General features: G+C 49.9%; 1 protein-coding gene across 1 annotated transcript in view; it reads right to left on the bottom strand.

Annotated features, from left to right (window-relative positions):
• Positions 1-1,981: 1,981 nt before the first annotated feature.
• Positions 1,982-20,126, bottom strand: part of ATXN10 (ataxin 10) — a 184,679-nt gene continuing 166,534 nt past the window's right edge. The window contains exon 11 of the mRNA XM_068273079.1: positions 1,982-2,390. Coding sequence (XP_068129180.1) covers positions 2,209-2,390 — 182 coding nt within the window. The 3' untranslated portion in view covers positions 1,982-2,208. The remainder of the gene's footprint in view (positions 2,391-20,126) is intronic.

Genomic DNA, 20,126 nt, shown 5'->3' with positions numbered 1-20,126 from the left:
ACAGCTCTGTCTGATCTCGTTCCGACTAATTTCAGCTATCCGACGTCTTCAGGGGGTATCCGATTGCATGTCTCAGGCTTTACTCCTAAACCATTCAATGCTCCCTGCTAACACTGGCGATATACACATGCATGGCAGTCCTGGTGTAAGGAATTGCCTTGCCCGTCACCCTGGATGCCCTAGCGGTGTGTGAGGTCATGGACTCTTCTAAGGGTGACCATTAATGATACGATTCTTTGGACGATAGATCAGAAACAATTATTCAGGCCCACTAATACCGGTAGGAGAATAGCTGCTATCCAATTCACTCAGACTAACCTCCCTGGCGTTCAGTTTCTGCTGCATTTCTGTGCAAAAAGTGATCAAATTAATTTTCATAACTTTTTTTTACTGTAACTTACCAAAATGTCTAGTACACATTTTGAGTACGGTATAATAAAAGCTTGAAACACAATATTCTGTAAACAAAATATGAATGCAAATATACCATATTTTTTGGCGTTTAAGACGTTTCGGAATTTAAAATGCAACTAGATTTAGGGGTCAAAAACCTGGGGGGACAAAATAAATAAATTAATATATATATATATATATATATATATATATATATATATATATATATATATATATATATATATATATATATAGACTGTTTTTTAACCCTTGAAAACCTTCTGAAAAGTCAGGGGCCGTCTTATACGCCGGGTGTCATTGATGCCAGGTGATACGCCCTATCCTGTTACCGTCTCTCAGATCTCGCTGCTGAGGATTATAGTGAAGCGGTGCAGGTGCACATGTGCGAGATCTGAGAGGCAGAGAAGGTGGTAAATAGGATACAAGGGTGGGCCAGACGGGTGAAAGAAGCGTTTTTATCTATTCTTCCATACCGCTCTCATACACAGGGAGACAGGGAAAGCTGACCAATCCGCTTATGGAGAGGGAGAGTTGGCCAATCCAACCAGTCAATCAGCTGTATACTGTTATATACTGGGTACCACATACAGTACAGCACCGGTATCTCTTCCTACACAGCACCAGTATATGATGTTATTTTAATTTTTATTTGGTGTGTGTTGGAAGAGGGTGTGTTCCCTGCTCCCTGTGTCTTATACGGCGAGTATATCCCAAACTCTATATTTTAACTGGAAAAGTTGGGGGGTCATTTAAACGCCAAGTCGTCTTATACGCCAGAATATACGGTATATACTAAACCAGGTGCGTCCATGGTCCAAAGCATCTTGTCCATGGTCCAAAGCATGGACCAATTATTGTGTCCTCCTGTCCCCCGCTTCCCCATGTGTCCTCCTCTGCCCCGTGTATAAGTGAGAAGCGGCACCTTGGCTCACCTAATCAATGGCTCCAGTGGCGATCACAGACCTCTCCTCTCCTTCACTGATCGCGTCATCAGCAGAAGCCGACACTAGAACAGTGAGGGAAAGGTCTGTCATCGCCGCTGGATCTGTTGATTAGGTGAGCCAAGCTGCCGCTTCTCATAGTTATACACGGGGCAGAGGAGGACACATGGGTGGGGCAGAGGAGGACACATGGGTGGGGCAGAGGAGGACACGTGGGTGGGGCAGAGGAGGACACATGGGTGGGGCAGAGGAGGACACGTGGGTGGGGCAGAGGAGGACACATGGGTGGGGCAGAGGAGGACACATGGGTGGGGCAGAGGAGGACACATGGGTGGGGCAGAGGAGGACACATGGGTGGGGCAGAGGAGGACACATGGGTGGAGCGGGAGACACATGGCGAGTCCACCAGAACTGCAGCCCTACACTGTCTCGGGCATACCGCTATCAGCTCATTTTCTTGCCTGACACAGTGTCGGGCATACCGCCCAGGAGGTTAATAAGATCGATTTAAAAATGGATTGGTGTGATCGATATTATGATCAAAATTGGAGAATCGATCATCCAAAGAATCGTATCGTTAATGGCCACTTTGTTAATGACATCGGACAAAAATCAGGTGATGCACATCTTGTCTGCATATTTTATTGGGAAATGGAGGTCAGGCTAATGGTTGTTTGTGACAGAACTTCAGTTCCACTTCTGAAGGCAAAGAGCTTTTGTATAAATGTGCACCAGCATCCATCCCCAGGGTGATATGGGCATGTGAAACGCGTAGTCTGGTCCTCACCAATGGATCGTAGAGAAGACCGGGGAATTGCCTGGAGCACCACCTGCTGGTGAATCTGAGAAGGCATCACATCTTCTTGGTGGATTTTAGGACCAGTTTGCCGTCCCGTTCGTCCACGTGTAAGCCCATCCTCTCTAGCACGGAGGTGTCGGCCAAGCCTTGGCGTTCCAGGCTGGCGATGAGCTCCTGGTTCCTCTCGTTGTGTTCCGTGAGATTCCTGATAGCGTAGACCGCCCACTGGTTGAGGACTGATAATGAAATGGTTAAGGAACATGAAAGACAAAGCAATGGCAAATGTCTTTATACGAAGTTACACGTTAATGGAGTTTTCATCTGGAAAACCCTTTATTAGAATTTTCATAAGAAAGAGGTTGGCCAAATAGCTACAATAAAGCCACGCAGGGGCTATAAGAACATCATTCGAGTAGTATCAACATGAATATCCAGAATAGAAAGAGAACAAACGAAATGGAAACAAAAACAGTAAAAGGAAAAAAGAAAACGTACAGGCCCAATGACTAAATATAGCTCGCATTATCATAATTCAGAATTCGTGCATAACATAAGAAAGGCCAGAGTTTTCCAACCATATTATCCAGGGGGACCATGTATGGTGGAACTCTTGCATATTGTCAGATATTTTAGCGGTTATATGAGCTGCTTTCTCTCCCTGGTCTTGCTCTGAGACCAGGGAGAAAACATCCCCCATTGGTAGATTAGGAGAGTTCCAGTTGCAGGCTAGGACCCTTTTGGCTCAACATGCTTCAAGAATCGATGTGCAAGGTGTTTCAACTTGGGTGGTTTATCCCCCAGGAGAAATACGCTTGGGGAAAAAGGTATGTAAATATGCTTGGGGGAAAAGTATGTTGCAGGAGAGGACAACTTTAGTTTTAAACCAAATGGAACGCCAATAAGACTGTGCTCTGGGGCACGACCACCAAGTATGCCATAGTGAGTCAATAGCACCACATCCCCGAAAGTCTTTCAGGGATAAAATACGCTCAATGTAAGAGCTTGCAGGAGGTCCCTAGTGTGGGGAAATACACACCAGGTTTAGTAAGCCCATTTCTTATCCGACAGAGACCCACCAATTTCACCTTCCCACTCGTCAAGAAATGGTGGTTTATGTGGTAAAGCGAAATTGCTTAGTGTTAAATAGAGATAGGAGATCAGGCCCTTCTCCAAAGGATTCTCTTTACACATTACTTTAAAGATTGTGTAAAAGAGGGCCCCAGTTGGAGCCAAATAAGAACTAAGGTAGAGAAATACCTGTCTAAGCCTAAAAAATTCAGTAGCAGGTGGGTAATAGTTTGGAAAAAAATACAGTGGAGTCATTATTTTGGAAGCTCTAATAAAACAACCCACAGTAGTAAATTCATGAAGCCGACGTAAAGCTAAAGTAGATTGCCTCGGTAGTAAGTCGGGGTAGGATATCGGTCATCAAATAAGCAGGAGATTAGAGTCAGACTTTTATCTACAAGTATTTCAAAGAGTCAAGGAAGGGACTGACAGTTAGGGATCTAATCTTGACACGTGAGATCCAATTTAACCCCCTTGGCGTCATGATTCTTTCCGGATTTTAGGGTCTAAAAGCGGTACAATTTTTTTGCACCCTTTCAGACCCTAAAACCTGTAAACAATCATGCTGCCAGGGAGATCTGCAGCAGCCCAGCAATCACTCACCTCCTTGGGATGCATCGCTGCAGTTTTCCCTCCGTCCTCCAGGTGGCGCTGTAACCCTATACTGAGATTGCCGGCTGTCATCACAACAACAGACAGGGATCTCATCGGAGGAGAGGAAGAAGAATGGCGGCCGACGTCGGGATCCCCCAGGAGGTGAGTGATAACCGCCTGCTGCGCGCATTGCTCTGCATAGACCTCCCGGCGGCTACCTCGAGTTCAGCTCGGGGTTACCGCTCCTGGCATGTTTTTTCCACCCCGAGCAGTACTCGTGATTACCGCTAAGGAGGCTAATGGAGTTTTTAAATTAGTAAAAAGTAAGATGGCCAATCGACCAATCAGAGGTAACACATTGTGTGGCCAGGTGGGGGCGATGCTACAACGATGCAATTCAGATTTGCCAGATGCAACAGAGATGGGATGAAGAGGAGGAATGTATACTTTAGTTACAGTTATTATTCTCGACAACTACAGACTTTTTCTGCCCAAAATGGAAGTTGGATTTGGAAGTGTGACTTTCTGATCTGAGCACTTTTAGCTCTGCTTAAAGAGAAAGCACTGACTTTTAAAAATGAAAGCACGTGGATTATCTGAAGCCTAAAATTAACTCAGCTAAGTTCTTTCTGAGTGTGTGTGGGAGGTGGGGGGTGAGGGGCTGAGCAATCCTCGCAAGCCTCGAGGGCGATGGAAGGGAAAAAGCGAGTAATAATGCGTTATTAAGATGACAACCATTTTTCTGGTGGATGTCAGCCGGCAGCGGCGTGTTGAGACAATGCCACGGACGGCTCGCGCTCTGCAGAGGTGCTGGCTCGGGTTTTGGGAGCTGCGAGGAGTTCACGATTGTTAAAGGATTAAATGTTTATAAAGCGAACTCAGATTGTCTGACTTCTCACTTCATTAAGCTGAAAGCGACAGACGGGGCCATGTGACTCATATGGGCCAATCGCAGGGAACGGCAGCACCGATCGCCTATTAACTGGCGCTAATCCAGAGATTGGTTATTGATAGAATGATCTGTGGGGGCAGAGCTGCAGCGAGGACCTGTGCGCATGGTGCAGTGGGCGAGACTGACACTGTAGGCACATACCTTCCCCGAAAAGCTTGTTTGTGGTTGTACCGAGCGTACAAATGTGTGTCCCCCCCATGTTCGTGATTGCACAGAGCGTACAGGTGTCCCCCCCCCCCATGTCTGTGATTGCACAGAGCGTACAGGTGTCCCCCCCCCCCCATGTCTGTGATTGCACAGAGCGTACAGAAGTCCCCCACCCCCATGTCCATGATTGCACAGAGCGTACAGAAGCTCGACCCCATGTCCGTGATTGCACAGAGCCTACAGAAGTCCCCCCATGTCTGTGATTGCACAGAGCGTACAGAAGCCCACCCCCATGTCCTGGGGGACAAGAGAGCGATCGGCTCTAATAAGCAGTAGCCTATGACAGCCGATCGCGTGATTGGCCAGCTAGGGGGAGGGAGGGGATTGTAGTAAAAAAAAAAAACAGAGTAAAAAACATTACAATAATATGTACATAGATATTTATAAAAATAAATAAATAAACACAAGGGGGGGGGCGATCAGACCCCACCAACAGAGAGCGCTGTTGGTGGGGAGAGAAGGGGGGGGGGAGGGGGGAAATCACTTGTGTGCTGTGTCGTGCGGCCCTGCAGCTGGGCCTTAAAGCTGCAGTGGCCAATTATGAAAAAAAGAGCCTGGTCTTTAGGGGGGTTTACCACTGTGGTCCTCAAGTGGTTAAGCTATATTCAGTACAGGTCCTCTTTAAAGTGATCTAAGCAGCTCCTGGCTTCAAATAGCTGAAAGGGCTGCCATGTTTCAGGAGTTCAAAAACCCCTGCTGCTTTTACACTCTCTTATCCAGGCTAGGTGTGAAATTCTTCAAGTGCATCTTATGTTTTCTGTTTGAAGTACAATGGGGAAGGCTCAGGGTTTGTTTGTGGTCAATTAAGTCTAATGAGGTGCTTTCTTATCAGCCTTCCATCATCTGTTGCTCTCCTTCAGCAGGTCCTTTCAGGGACACAAGGAGTGTGTATTTTAACCCTTAAATGTAAAAAGATAAGGTAACATTTTTTTTTAATAATAAACCACATTTTTAGAATGCATTTTTAATTTGCTACAGAGCTGCACTGGGTGTAAAAAAAGATGCTCGGTTCACTTTAAATCTTCACATCTGGGAACGGACTCCATCCTTGCATCCAAGTGGCCTTTTCCGGAATTACTATTTACCCTAATGAAGGCTTTATGCAAACAGAAGGGCCCGGCGGGGGGCAGCGAGCGTTCCCCTTTCATTTGGGATCAGTCAGAAGCTGCCGCATAAACTTGATATTCGTATTGGAAGAAATAAAAAATGAAAAAGATCTAAAAATACTGCCGGAACGTTTTCCTCTCCCTCTAATTATTTTGTCTATTTATTTTATTATTGTTGGAGGAGGCCTGCTCATAAGAATGGATGTTGTGCGCGCTGGAATGCCTGGTGTTACTGAGCGGCGGACGGACGGGCGAGCTCCCATGTTTCCTATAAGTGGGTACACGGTGTGACGTGTCCTGTGCGTCTCCTGAACACTGCTGCGGTCAGGCCCAATCCATCTCCACAACTTTACATCAACCTCTTTTAAAGGTACACTAATCCAAAAACGTCCACACTTAAAGCCCCCTTTTACATGAGAAATCTATTCCTTTTCACAAACAGACCATCAGCGGGCTCTGTATGACTGATATTGTGGTGAAACCCCTCCCACAAGAAGCTCTGAGGACCGTGGTACTCCTGGCAGTTTCCTGTCTGTGAACCTTGTTGCATTGTGGGAACTAGCTGTTTACAGCTGTTTCCGACTGCCAAGACAGCAAGCAGCAGCTACATCACCTGCCAGCAGTAAAAATGTCACCATGTAATAAATGTCAGAATGTAAATCAGGGATTTAAAAGATTTTACAATGGGCAAACACTGACTAAATCATTTATACATATTTATTGTAAAAATGAAGCACTTTTTTATTACATTATTTTCACTGGAGTTCCTCTTTAACCCTCCTGGCCGTATATTAAAAACCGCCAGGGGGGCAGCGCAGCCGTTTTTTGATTTATTTATTTTTTTAAATCATGTAGCGAGCCTAGGGCTCGCTACATGATAGCCGCTGCTCAGCGGCATCCCACCAGCCCCGCCGATCGCCTCCGGCGATAGGCGATCAGGAAATCCCGTTCAAAGAACGGGATTTCCTGGAGGGCTTCCCCCGTCGCCATGGCGACGGGGCGGGATGACGTCACCGACGTCATGGACGTCTAAGGGAGTCCCGATCCACCCCTTGCCGCTGCCTGGCGCTGATAGGCCAGGCAGCGCAGGGGTCTATGGGGGGGGGGGGCAGTGTTGCAATGCGGATAGCGGCGATCGAACGCGGGGCGGCGGCGATCGAAGTGCTGACGCAGCTAGCAAAGTGCTAGCTGCGTTCAGCAAAAAAAAAAATTACTCAAATCGGCCCAGCAGGGCCTGAGAAAACCTCCTGCGCGGCTTACCCCGAACTACGTTCGGGGTTACCGCCAGGAAGGTTAAAGTTTATCAAGACAAGACACAGAACAATTATATTGTGCACTTTTTTCCCGGCGCACTCAAAGCGCCAAAGCTCAGTAGGCAGTAGCAGTGTTAGGGAGTCTTGCCCAAGGTCTCCTTACTGAATGGGCACTGGCTTACTGGAAGAGCAAAGGAAACTGAACATTTTTGGAAGAGAAGCCAAGACAAAAATGCTGCTTAACCAGTTCACCCCCAAGTGGTTTTTACCCTGACAGACCAGAGCAATTTTCACCGGTCAGTGCTCCTCCCTTTTATTCCCTAATAACTTTATTACTACTTATCACAACAAAATGATCTATACCTCTTTTTTTCGCCACCAATTCGCCTTTCTAGTACATTTTGCTAAAATAATGGAAAAAATTAATTATTTCTCAGTTTCTGGCCATTATAGTTTTAAAATTTAACATTCTCCTGTAGATAAAACCAACACATTTTATTTGCCCAGTTGTCCCGAATATTAAACCGTTTAAATGATGTCCCTATCACAATGTATGGCGACAATATATTATTTGGAAATATAGGTGTTATTTTTCTGGGTTTTTTTTCGTCCAGTCTATAATTACAAGCCCCTATGTAGTAAAGTTAAAGTAATTTTCCCTCATAAAATATAGATTAAAAAAGCTGAGTCCCTTAGGCAACTATTTATGTATTTTTTTAAACTGATTGTTTTTTTTTTTACAAGTTTTTTTTATGGGGGGGGGGGGGGGGGGGCTGGGGGGGTGTAAGTTATTAATTGTATTAATGTTGTGATATGTGTATGTATGTATGTGCCTGTCATTTGTAATGTTTGTGTAATTTACTTTTTGGCCACAAGATGGCGCTGGTGAACACTCTCCCGTAATAGGAAGTGTTCACTTCTTTTTTTTTTTTTTTTTTTTTTACTTTTAACTATGCTGTAACTATTTCCTGTTTTATGAATAGACGTGGCCGCTGTTCGCGCTCATGTCCATTCATTCCACGCATTGCGATTGGGTAGAGGATCGCTCGGTCCCAATACCTTGATCGCGGTGACCCGACGGTAAATAGCGGCGGGAGCCGCGCTCACACGTGCAGAGCGGCGGCACGAGTGGGTGACTTATTAAAACGTCCTGTTGCCGTTAACAGCGTCAAACAGGACGTTTTAATAAGTCAGGTTACCATTAACTGGTTAAAGAATAAAATATGAAAACATGTTTTGAGTTTGCACAGCAGCACATGGTGGACTCCCCGCACACATAGAAGAAGCTTCTCAGGTCAGCTGAGATTTTAAGTGAACTTTTTGGCCATCATGGAAGGTGTCACGTGCAAGATAAACCCAACACTTCCCATCACCCAGAAAACAACATTCCCACTGTGAAGCATGGTGGTGGCATCATAATCATCAGTACAGGGATGTCTGTATGGGTGCATTTGTTGGATTCGCTTAGAAGGTGCCAGCGCTGGATCAGTGGAGCCTCGAGGAGGTCATGGGAAGTGTCTGGAATATCCAGAAGCACCCCACTACTGAGGTAAGTAACAAACTTTTACTTTTTATTTTACTCCTTACAGGTTCACTTTAATTCCAGACTGTAAGTTGATAACACAGGACAACTACTGAGGGGGGTAAATACTTTCGGAAGTTGAGATGTGAGTTCTGTCCTGCTGTGTGAAAGTTGCTACATAGCCTATTTGAAAGCAACAGAAATGAACATGCAAAAAACACTGGTGGAGGTGCCTTTGATGATAGACAACAACTAAAGCTACGTCGTGGGCTCCTAGCGGTTTCCAGCGTCTGTGTACGGAAGCCGGTGCGTCAGGTGACACGCCAGCTTGTGTGCACAGGGGAAGCCACTCGGAACCAATGAGGTGGTACAGGGAGGCTGCTAGATGTTGCTGGAGGCTCGATAAGTATGTACTATTTCGGCCTGTTGCTCAAACAAACGGCAAGCACATTTACCGGCATCAGGCGATCCCTGCTGGTGCCGGATACTGGGGACTGTGCTGTAGTAGCATTAATATGGTGAAAGATCAAAACGCCCAAAACCCCCTACCGATTCGACCAATGGGTGCAGGATCTGGGAAGCCAGGCCAATTCAGGAATATGCACAAAAGGATCCGCAGACCAAATCTCGTCAGTTGAACCTTGTGATTTTTTACCTTTGCCATGTGGATTACCTGAATAAAGAATAACCTGTAGTAGCATTAGTTGTTGACTATCATCAAGGTCACCTCCACCAGTGTTTTTAGCATAGTCCATACCCTTTGGGGATTATAGCCATACGGACCCTGCAGTCCTCACAACTATCCAAGGAGAGCGACCAACGATCATCGGCTTCGACAGGCCTGGGAAACAGAGCGGGGACCGTTATATTCCCGCAGGCTCTGACAATGGATGCAAGTTTTTGCTACCCACCTTTGGGAGTATATTTCTTATACTTTTACATATACCAACTCATCGTACGATACCGCACCACTGGGTTCCTGGTCTCTTGGAGGTTATGAGCAGCCATCAGGAATTGAAAAAAAACTTTTTGCAACCTACGAAAATGTAGAGTTTTTGGCCATAAGGAAAGTGCTGTACCTCGCACGGCAGCGCTGACTGAGCGGGTTTCCTGTCACTTCCCTGTTTGTGGTCACAGCGAAAGACACAAGGGCTCTATAGCTGCACTCAAGAGGGGATTCCAGCCCTTTACATCATGAAAAACAAGTCACTGAGCCAGAGAAACAAACCACTTGGTAGGTGAAAATGGAGAAAGAGTTAGTCACAGGCTGTGAGAGGAGAGCTCATTGAGAATAAATAACCAATTCTTCCCCAACACCACCCAGCCCTTGTCTCCCAACACCCATCTATCCTCCCCATTGTGATGGCTAAAGTCGTTTCCCAGCCTTTGGCACACTTAGCACGGAGCTGGTCAATGATCTGTGAGGGACAGAGCCCTCAGCCATTGTCACTGGTGACTCTCCTTCCAATGGATCTGCGAGAGGAGAACAAACGCGATATACAGAGCCTTCTCTTCCGAGAGATTTCCACTTCCCCCCAAGCCTCCTAACAAGTGGATTACAACAAGTTCAGCTTCAGTATTCTACAGTGGAGGCATTCAGGAGCCCCTCTCCAGCCCACAAAGGGAGTGAATGCGTTTTGTGCCTTATCTGTTCACAGGAATTCAAGGAGGGCTGAAGGGAAAAGACTCAAGTAGGGGGATCCGTGACAAATACTGAGCGACGATTCATGGGGATGTCTCTCCTGTCCACAAAAGAGACAGAGACAGAGGACTCTCTGCTACCACGTCTAAGCATCGCCCAGAGAAGAACCCAGAAACATAACCTACGAAGTAACTTACAACCAGGGCCGCCATCAGAAATTTTGGGGCCCCTCACAAATCATCAGTCCGGGCCCCCCCCCCCCACAAACTGAGAAATGTGTGTAGCCATTACATGTTGGCAGAGCTAGTTGGAGGCTTGCTGTCCACAAATTAATCACGAATAACCACGGTGGATACTCGTGATTCAAGTTAGCTCTAATTGCCACAGCTGAGCGGCTAGATGCGGCGGGGTTAATTACCCAGAACGCCGATCTCCACCCAGCGTTTCAACGAGGTGCAAGTGTCTGAATGGACGCGTTGCAAGCCTCGATATCGAGCACTTCCTCCTTCAAGCCGGAAGGAGGAAGTGCTCCATCATTTTTTTAGAACCTCCCAGTTTTATTTTCTGTTTAAAAAAGCTAAAAAAGTAGGTTTAATGCTATTGTCTCATATGGTAATGATTCAGATTTTCCCATAGTCTCGCAGTTAGCAATCATGAGGCCCCCAACAAACCATGAGGCCCCCAACAAGACAAATTCAGCAATCATGAGGCCCCCAACAAGACAAATTCAGCAATCATGAAGCCCCCAACAAGACAAATTCAGCAATCATGAGGCCCCCAACAAGACAAATTCAGCATTCGTGAGACCCCCAACAAGACAAATTCAGCAATCATGAGGCCCCCAACAAATCATGAGGCCCACAACAAGACAAATTCAGCAATCTTGAGGCTCCCAACAAATCATGAGGCCCCCAACAAGTAAAAATTCAATCATTAGGCCCCCAACAAGACAAATTCAGCAGTCATGAGGCACATAAATAGACAGCATTTCACATAAATAGGCAGAATGCCCCCTTATTATGGTAGACACCTCTCACCTGGATTCTGACAGGGACCCCCAGGTTAGGTAGTGAGTGACATGGAGCCCTTTAGGCAGTGAGTGACAGGGAGCCCTTTTAGGTAGTGAGTGAGTGACAGGGAGCCCCTTTAGGTAGTGAGTGAGTGACAGGGAGCCCCTTTAGGTAGTGAGTGAGTGACAGGGAGGCCCTTTAGCTAGTGAGTGAGTGACAGGGAGGCCCTTTAGCTAGTGAGTGAGTGACAGGGAGGCCCTTTAGGGAGTGAGTGAGTGACAGGGAGGCCCTTTAGGGAGTGAGTGAGTGACAGGGAGGCCCTTTAGGGAGTGAGTGAGTGACAGGGAGGCCCTTTAGGGAGTGAGTGAGTGACAGGGAGGCCCTTCAAGTAGTGAGTGAGTGACAGGGAGGCCCTTTAAGTAGTGAGTGAGTGACAGGGAGGCCCTTTAGCTAGTGAGTGAGTGACAGGGAGGCCCTTTAGGGAGTGAGTGAGTGAGTGACAGGGAGGCCCTTTAGGGAGTGATTGAGTGACAGGGAGGCCCTTTAGGGAGTGAGTGAGTGACAGGGAGGCCCTTTAAGTAGTGAGTGAGTGACAGGGAGGCCCTTTAGGTAGTGAGTGAGTGACAGGGAGGCCCTTTAGCTAGTGAGTGAGTGACAGGGAGGCCCTTTAGGGAGTGAGTGACAGGGAGGCCCTTTAGGGAGTGAGTGACAGGGAGGCCCTTTAGGGAGTGAGTGAGTGACAGGGAGGCCCTTTAGGGAGTGAGTGAGTGAGTGACAGGGAGGCCCTTTAGGTAGTGAGTGAGTGACAGGGAGGCCCTTTAGGGAGTGAGTGACAGGGAGGCCCTTTAGGGAGTGAGTGACAGGGAGGCCCTTTAGGTAGTGAGTGACAGGGAGGCCCTTTAGGTAGTGAGTGAGTGACAGGGAGGCCCTTTAGGGAGTGAGTGAGTGACAGGGAGGCCCTTTAGGTAGTGAGTGACAGGGAGGCCCTTTAGGTAGTGAGTGAGTGACAGGGAGGCCCTTCAAGTAGTGAGTGAGTGACAGGGAGGCCCTTTAAGTAGTGAGTGAGTGACAGGGAGGCCCTTTAGCTAGTGAGTGAGTGACAGGGAGGCCCTTTAGGAAGTGAGTGACAGGGAGGCCCTTTAGGGAGTGAGTGAGTGACAGGGAGGCCCTTTAGGGAGTGAGTGAGTGACAGGGAGGCCCTTTAGGTAGTGAGTGAGTGACAGGGAGGCCCTTTAGGTAGTGAGTGAGTGACAGGGAGGCCCTTCAAGTAGTGAGTGAGTGACAAGGAGGCCCTTTAAGTAGTGAGTGAGTGGCAGGGAGGCCCTTTAGGGAGTGAGTGACAGGGAGGCCCTTTAAGTAGTGGGTGAGTGACAGGGAGGCCCTTTAGGGAGTGAGTGACAGGGAGGCCCTTTAGGGAGTGAGTGACAGGGAGGCCCTTTAGGGAGTGAGTGACAGGGAGGCCCTTTAGCTAGTGAGCGAGTGACAGGGAGCCGCCGCCGTCGTCGTCGCTGCCGCCGCTGCCTCCCCTACCTTGCCAGTGAGTGCTGCCCAGCGTCAGACCTCAAGATCAGCGGCGACCCGACCAGAGCGGGCGCTGGACGCACCCGCTCTATATGCGGAAGTGACGTCACTTCCGCATATCAGTGCGGGCGCTGGGTCCTAGCGCCCGCACTATTGTCGCCGCCTGATCGGGGTCTGACTAGGCGGAGGCGGCGGAGGCGGCGGCGGCGGCTAGAGGGATGGAGGGAGAGGGAGGGAGAAGCGGTCAGGGGGGGTTGAGCGGCGGCCGGGCGGCACCCGGCAGGGCCGCGGCGGGGATGGGGCCCCCCTGCAGGGCCGGGGCCCGTGACGGGAGTCACGGATGTCCCCCCCTGATGGCGGGCCTGCTTACAACTAAGCTCAACCAGGCAGCATTTATGTTAAAAATAAAATACAATTTTCAAAAAATGATATGGTGACACTTTCAGTTATGGTTAGAGTTATACAGGATTCAGAAATAGTGATGTCATGTGTAGGGGAAGTCATGGAGAAGCATGCGATTTGTTTGATCAGCTGACGGATTAGCAAAGCTCCGATTTGCTGTAGTCACATCCTGTTTTAGCACATGAACATGACTAGCAAATCAGAGGAAGGAGGTGAGCAGGGTCAAGTGATAGCTTTGTGTAGAGGGAGGAGGTGGGCGGGGTCAGGTGATGGCTCTGTGCATAGGGAGGAGGTGGGTGGAGTCAGGAGATGGCTCTGTGCAGAGTGAGAAGATGGGCGGGGTAAGGTGGTGGCTCTGTGCAGAGAATGGGATGAGCAGAGCGGGGCGGTCCGTCAGTCAGACCATCCCGCGGGGCGGTCCGTCCGTCAGACCCTCCCGCGGGGCGGTCGTTCTGTCGACAGTTGCACGCGAGTACAAGCTGTCGGCAGACTGATGACTGATCCGCCAAGCGGAGGTTCTGACGGGCCAATCGTTTGAAAAAGTATGGACGTGTGTATGCGCCTTTATACACTTGGGGGAACACCGACTGGGGGGCCGTCGCTTGTCGCAGTATCGAACACCATTACTCCTGTGCATCTAATGGAGCCCTTGTGAGATTACACCTGCATTCGAGATCTATCCTTTTGACCGATTTCAGCCCAAAATCAATTGGGTGGCCCATAAAAGGTAGATAAGTGACAGACAGACCTTGACAGAGAAGAGTGTCTGCTGGGTGGCATTATGACAAATCCAACATGTGGAGGTGTGATGTCAGCATTAGGAAGCGTGATGTCAGCACTGAGTCTACCATGAGGCATTACCATAAGTCTCCCAGCGTAGAGATAACATGAGATCATTAAAGGGGCATTGGGGTCTTCAAGAGGGCAATAACCTTTCAATAATCCCCACCTTATCTGATACGGCCCAGACAAATGTTGAACTTGACACTTTGTAGCAGTTCTGCAGATCCCATGCCAGGCCTGCAGGAATGTTACTGTTGTCCAATGATCTCCAGTCCAGGAGGACTTTATTATGCAGGAGAACAGAGGCGCCAAAAGGAAAAAAGGAAGCTAAATGAGCTTAAAAACCAAATTCTTGGTAAATAGAGGAGGTAGTGGTGGACTCACCTCCTCCAAGGAGACACACAACGACTGTAGTAAACACAGTCAATATATTTTATTTATGAACTCCAAATATGCAACGCGTTTCGCAGGTTTGATCCCGCTTCATCAGGCAATAACAACGGAGCAATAGCATATGTTGTCAGTAGAAGAGCCAGGCACCTCTGGAGTTCATAAATAAAATATATTGACTGTGTTTACTACAGTCGTTGTGTGTCTACTTGGAGGAGGTAAGTCCACCACTACCTCCTCTATTTACCAAGAATTTGGTTTTTAAGCTCATTTAGCTGCCTTTTATCCTTTTGGCGCCTCTGTTCTCCTGCATAGTATTGAGTCCACCCTGGGTGGAGGGTTGAACCCCTTTTTCTCATCTACAGAGAGCGACTTCTTATTCCTGAGTGGGGTCAGGACAATCTCCCCACCTGCCTTTACAGTGGTTGCCTAATGGTAACCCTGGTTTGTGAGTATTAATATTTACTCAATCTAGTAACCATTTACCAGTACATATTACACTATTGGGGCTCTTGGTGTTCCTTGTTTTTATCAGGAGGACTTTATGCCCGGTACACACCGTGCCATTTCCCATCAGATCAACGGATCAATTCGATAATTTCCGACAGGTCCGATCAGGTTTCCGATCTATTTTATACAGAAGTGTTCGGAAAATCAATTGGAAACCTGATCAGACCTGATCAATTCAACCCGTCGATATGACAGGAAATTGTATGGTGTATCAGGCCCAATGTGACGCACAATGGGGGAGGGGCCTAGTAAGTGTCACAGTGTGGCTGGATAGTATAATGGTTAAAGGGCCACTATTGCAAAAAATGTTAACATTTCAAATACATGTAAACACATACAAATAAGACGTATGTTTCTTCCTGAGTAAAATGAGCCATAAATTACTTTTCTCCTATGTTGCTGTCAATTACAGTACTTAGTAGTAGCCTGTCAGAACTGACAGGTTTTTGACTAGTCCATCTCTTCATGGGAGGATTCTCAGCATTTCATTTAATCTTTACAAGAGCACTCTCTGTAAAAGAATCTATACAAAGACGCAGGTTGCCGCCTCTACATGTTTGCACACTGTTCTGGCAGTGGGATGGAGCAACTGTCATTCACTAAGTGTTTTTCAAAATAAAGAAAACCCTGAGAATCCCCCATGAGGAGATGGGCTAGTCTGAAACCTGTCAGCTCTGTCAGATGTCTACCACCTACTTCAAGTGACAGCAACAGAGGAGAAAAGTCATTTACAGCTAATTTTACTCTGAGAAATTTACTTTTTATGTGTTTTCATGTATTTTAAACTTTTTTTTTTTTTGCAATAGTGGTTCTTTAAAGGGAACCTAAACTGAGAGGGATATGGATGTTTCCTTTTAAACAATATCCGTTGCCTGGCAGTCCTGCTGATCTCTTTGGCTGCAGTAGTGGCTGAATCACACACCTGAAACAAGCATGCAGCTAATCCAGTCTGACTTCAGTCAGAGCACCTGATCTGCATGCTTGTTCAGGGGATGTGACTAAAAGTATTAGAAACACAGGATCAGCAGGAGAGTCAGGCAACTGGCATTATTTTAAAAAGAAAAAAACATATCCTTCTCAGTTTAGGTTCCCTTTAAGGGCTCGGCCTCTGACACAGGACAGTAGGGTTTTAATCTCGACTCTTATTGTTCTGTAAACCATGACCTATTAAGTGAGGAGTCCTTGGGCAAAACTCTCTAACACTGCTACTGCCTATAGAGTGCACCCTAGTGGCTGCAGCTCTGGCACTTTGAGCCCACCAGGAGAAAAGCGCAATATAAATGTTCTGTGTCTTGTCTTGACATTGTAAGGGGAGGTAAATTATCGCTGTAACGTGCGTATAAACGGCTCTGGGACGCTTTCCATACTCATAGAGCACACTGTTCCATTTACTGCTGGCATCTTATCATGCGGGTGAAAACGCCATTTAATGAATAGCTAACCAGCGCGGTGGATTTCCAGCCCAGCTTGTGGTTCGCTCTGAAAGTCATTTGGTGGCTTCATAAAGAGGAGAGCGGACAAGCCGCCACATCACAGGCATACCACGCATAACCTGGCACGGCGAGCGGCGTGTGTATCCTGACACTGCGATCTCACAGCCCCTTGCACGCTCCCAGGCCTCGCCACTATTACTCCCAGAGACAGGTGCTGCCACCGTGCTGACAACCAAGACACTGCGATCTCACAGCCCCTCCCACGCTCCCAGGCCACTATTAAACCCAGAGACAGGTGCTGCCACCGTGCTGACAACCAAGACACTGCGATCTCACAGCCCCTCGCACGCTCCCAGACCTCGCCACTATTACTCCCAGAGACAGGTGCTGCCACCGTGCTGACAACCAAGACACTGCGATCTCACAGCCCCTGGCACACTCCCAGGCCACTATTACTCCCAGAGACAGGTGCTGCCACCGTGCTGACAGCCAAGACACTGCGATCTCACAGCCCCTCGCACGCTCCCAGGCCCCGCCACTATTACTCCCAGAGACAGGTGCTGCCACCGTGCTGACAACCAAGACACTGCGATCTCAGAGCCCCTCGCACGCTCCCAGGCCCTGTCACTATTACTCCCAGAGACAGGTGCTGCCACCGTGCTGACAACCAAGACACTGCGATCTCACAGCCCCTCGCACGCTCCCAGGCCTCGCCACTATTACTCCCAGAGACAGGTGCTGCCACCGTGCTGACAACCAAGACACTGCGATCTCAGAGCCCCTCGCACGCTCCCAGGCCCTGTCACTATTACTCCCAGAGACAGGTGCTGCCACCGTGCTGACAACCAAGACACTGCGATCTCACAGCCCCTCGCACACTCCCAGGCCACTATTACTCCCAGAGACAGGTGCTGCCACCGTGCTGACAGCCAAGACACTGCGATCTCACAGCCCTTCGCACGCTCCCAGGCCCTGCCACTATTACTCCCAGAGACAGGTGCTGCCACCGTGCTGACAACCAAGACACTGCGATCTCACAGCCCCTCCCACGCTCCCAGGCCTCGCCACTATTACTCCCAGAGACAGGTGCTGCCACCGTGCTGACAACCAAGACACTGCGATCTCACAGCCCCTCGCACGCTCCCAGGCCTCGCCACTATTACTCCCAGAGACAGGTGCTGCCACCGCACTGACAACCAAGGCACTGCGATCTCACAGCTCCTCGCACGCTCCCAGGCCTCGCCACTATTACTCCCAGAGACAGGTGCTGCCACCGTGCTGACAACCAAGACACTGCGATCTCACAGCCCCTCGCACGCTCCCAGGCCCCGCCACTATTACTTCCTAGAGACAGGTGCTGCCACCGTGCTGACAACCAAGACACAGTGATCTCACAGCCCCTCGCACGCTCCCAGGCCTCGCCACTATTACTCGCAGAGACAGGTGCTGCCACCGTGCTGACAACCAAGACACTGCAATCTCACAGCCCCTCGCATGCTCCCAGGCCTCGCCACTATTACTCCCAGAGACAGGTGCTGCCACCGTGCTGACAACCAAGACACTGAGATCTCACAGCCCCTCGCACTCTCCCAGGCCTCGCCACTATTACTCCCAGAGACAGGTGCTGCCACCATGCTGACAGCCAAGACACTGCGATCTCACAGCCCCTCGCACACTCCCAGGCCCCGCCACTATTACTCCCAGAGACAGGTGCTGCCACCGTGCTGACAACCAAGACACTGCGATCTCACAGCCCCTCGCACGCTCCCAGGCCCCGCCACTATTACTCCCAGAGACAGGTGCTGCCACCGTGCTGACAACCAAGACACTGCGATCTCACAGCCCCTCGCACGCTCCCAGGCCTCGCCACTATTACTCGCAGAGACAGGTGCTGCCACCGCGCTGACAACAAAGACACTGCGATCTCACAGCCCCTCGCACGCTCCCAGGCCTCGCCACTATTACTCCCAGAGACAGGTGCTGCCACCGTGCTGACAACCAAGACACTGCGATCTCACAGCCCCTCGCACGCTCCCAGGCCTCGCCACTATTACTCCCAGAGACAGGTGCTGCCACCGTGCTGCCAACCAAGACACTGCGATCTCACAGCCCCTCGCACGCTCCCAGGCCTCGCCACTATTACTTCCAGAGACAGGTGCTGCCACCGTGCTGACAGCCAAGACACTGCGATCTCACAGCCCCTCGCACGCTCCCAGGCCTCGCCACTATTACTCCCAGAGACAGGTGCTGCCACCGTGCTGACAACCAAGACACTGCGATCTCACAGCCCCTCGCACGCTCCCAGGCCTCGCCACTATTACTCCCAGAGACAGGTGCTGCCACCGCGCTGACAACCAAGACACTGCGATCTCACAGCCCCTCACTCTCTCCCAGGCCCCGCCACTATTACTCCCAGAGACAGGTGCTGCCACCGTGCTGACAACCAAGACACTGCGATCTCACAGCCCCTCGCACGCTCCCAGGCCCCGCCACTATTACTCCCAGAGACAGGTGCTGCCACCGTGCTGACAACCAAGACACTGCGATCTCACAGCCCCTCGCACGCTCCCAGGCCTCGCCACTATTACTCCCAGAGACAGGTGCTGCCACCGTGCTGCCAACCAAGACACTGCGATCTCACAGCCCCTCGCACGCTCCCAGGCCTCGCCACTATTACTCCCAGAGACAGGTGCTGCCACCGTGCTGACAGCCAAGACACTGCGATCTCACAGCCCCTCGCACGCTCCCAGGCCTCGCCACTATTACTCCCAGAGACAGGTGCTGCCACCGTGCTGACAACCAAGACACTGCGATCTCACAGCCCCTCGCACGCTCCCAGGCCTCGCCACTATTACTCCCAGAGACAGGTGCTGCCACCGCGCTGACAACCAAGACACTGCGATCTCACAGCCCCTCACTCTCTCCCAGGCCCCGCCACTATTACTCCCAGAGACAGGTGCTGCCACCGTGCTGACAACCAAGACACAGCGATCTCACAGCCCCTCGCACGCTCCCAGGCCCTGCCACTATTACTCCCAGAGACAGGTGCTGCCACCGTGCTGACAACCAAGACACTGCGATCTCACAGCCCCTCGCACGCTTCCAGGCCCTGCCACTATTACTCCCAGAGACAGGTGCTGCCACCGTGCTGACAACCAAGACACTGCGATCTCACAGCCCCTCGCACGCTTCCAGGCCTCGCCACTATTACTCCCAGAGACAGGTGCTGCCACCGTGCTGACAACCAAGACACTGCGATCTCACAGCCCCTCGCACGCTCCCAGGCCTCGCCACTATTACTCCCAGAGACAGGCGCTGCCACCGTGCTGACAGCCAAGACACTGCGATCTCACAGCCCCTCGCACGCTCCCAGGCCCCGCCACTATTACTCCCAGAGACAGGTGCTGACATCGTGCTGACAGCCAAGACACTGCGATCTCACAGCCCCTCGCACGCTCCCAGGCCACTATTACTCCCAGAGACAGGTGCTGACACCGTGCTGACAGCCAAGACACTGCGATCTCACAGCCCCTCGCACGCTCCCAGGCCTCGCCACTATTACTCCCAGGCCTCGCCACT

The sequence above is a fragment of the Hyperolius riggenbachi genome, chromosome 3 (assembly GCF_040937935.1).
Source record: "Hyperolius riggenbachi isolate aHypRig1 chromosome 3, aHypRig1.pri, whole genome shotgun sequence".
Lineage (NCBI taxonomy): Eukaryota > Metazoa > Chordata > Amphibia > Anura > Hyperoliidae > Hyperolius > Hyperolius riggenbachi.
The sequence above is the reverse complement of the archived record's forward strand: the minus strand, read 5'-3'. Positions and strand labels throughout refer to the sequence as shown.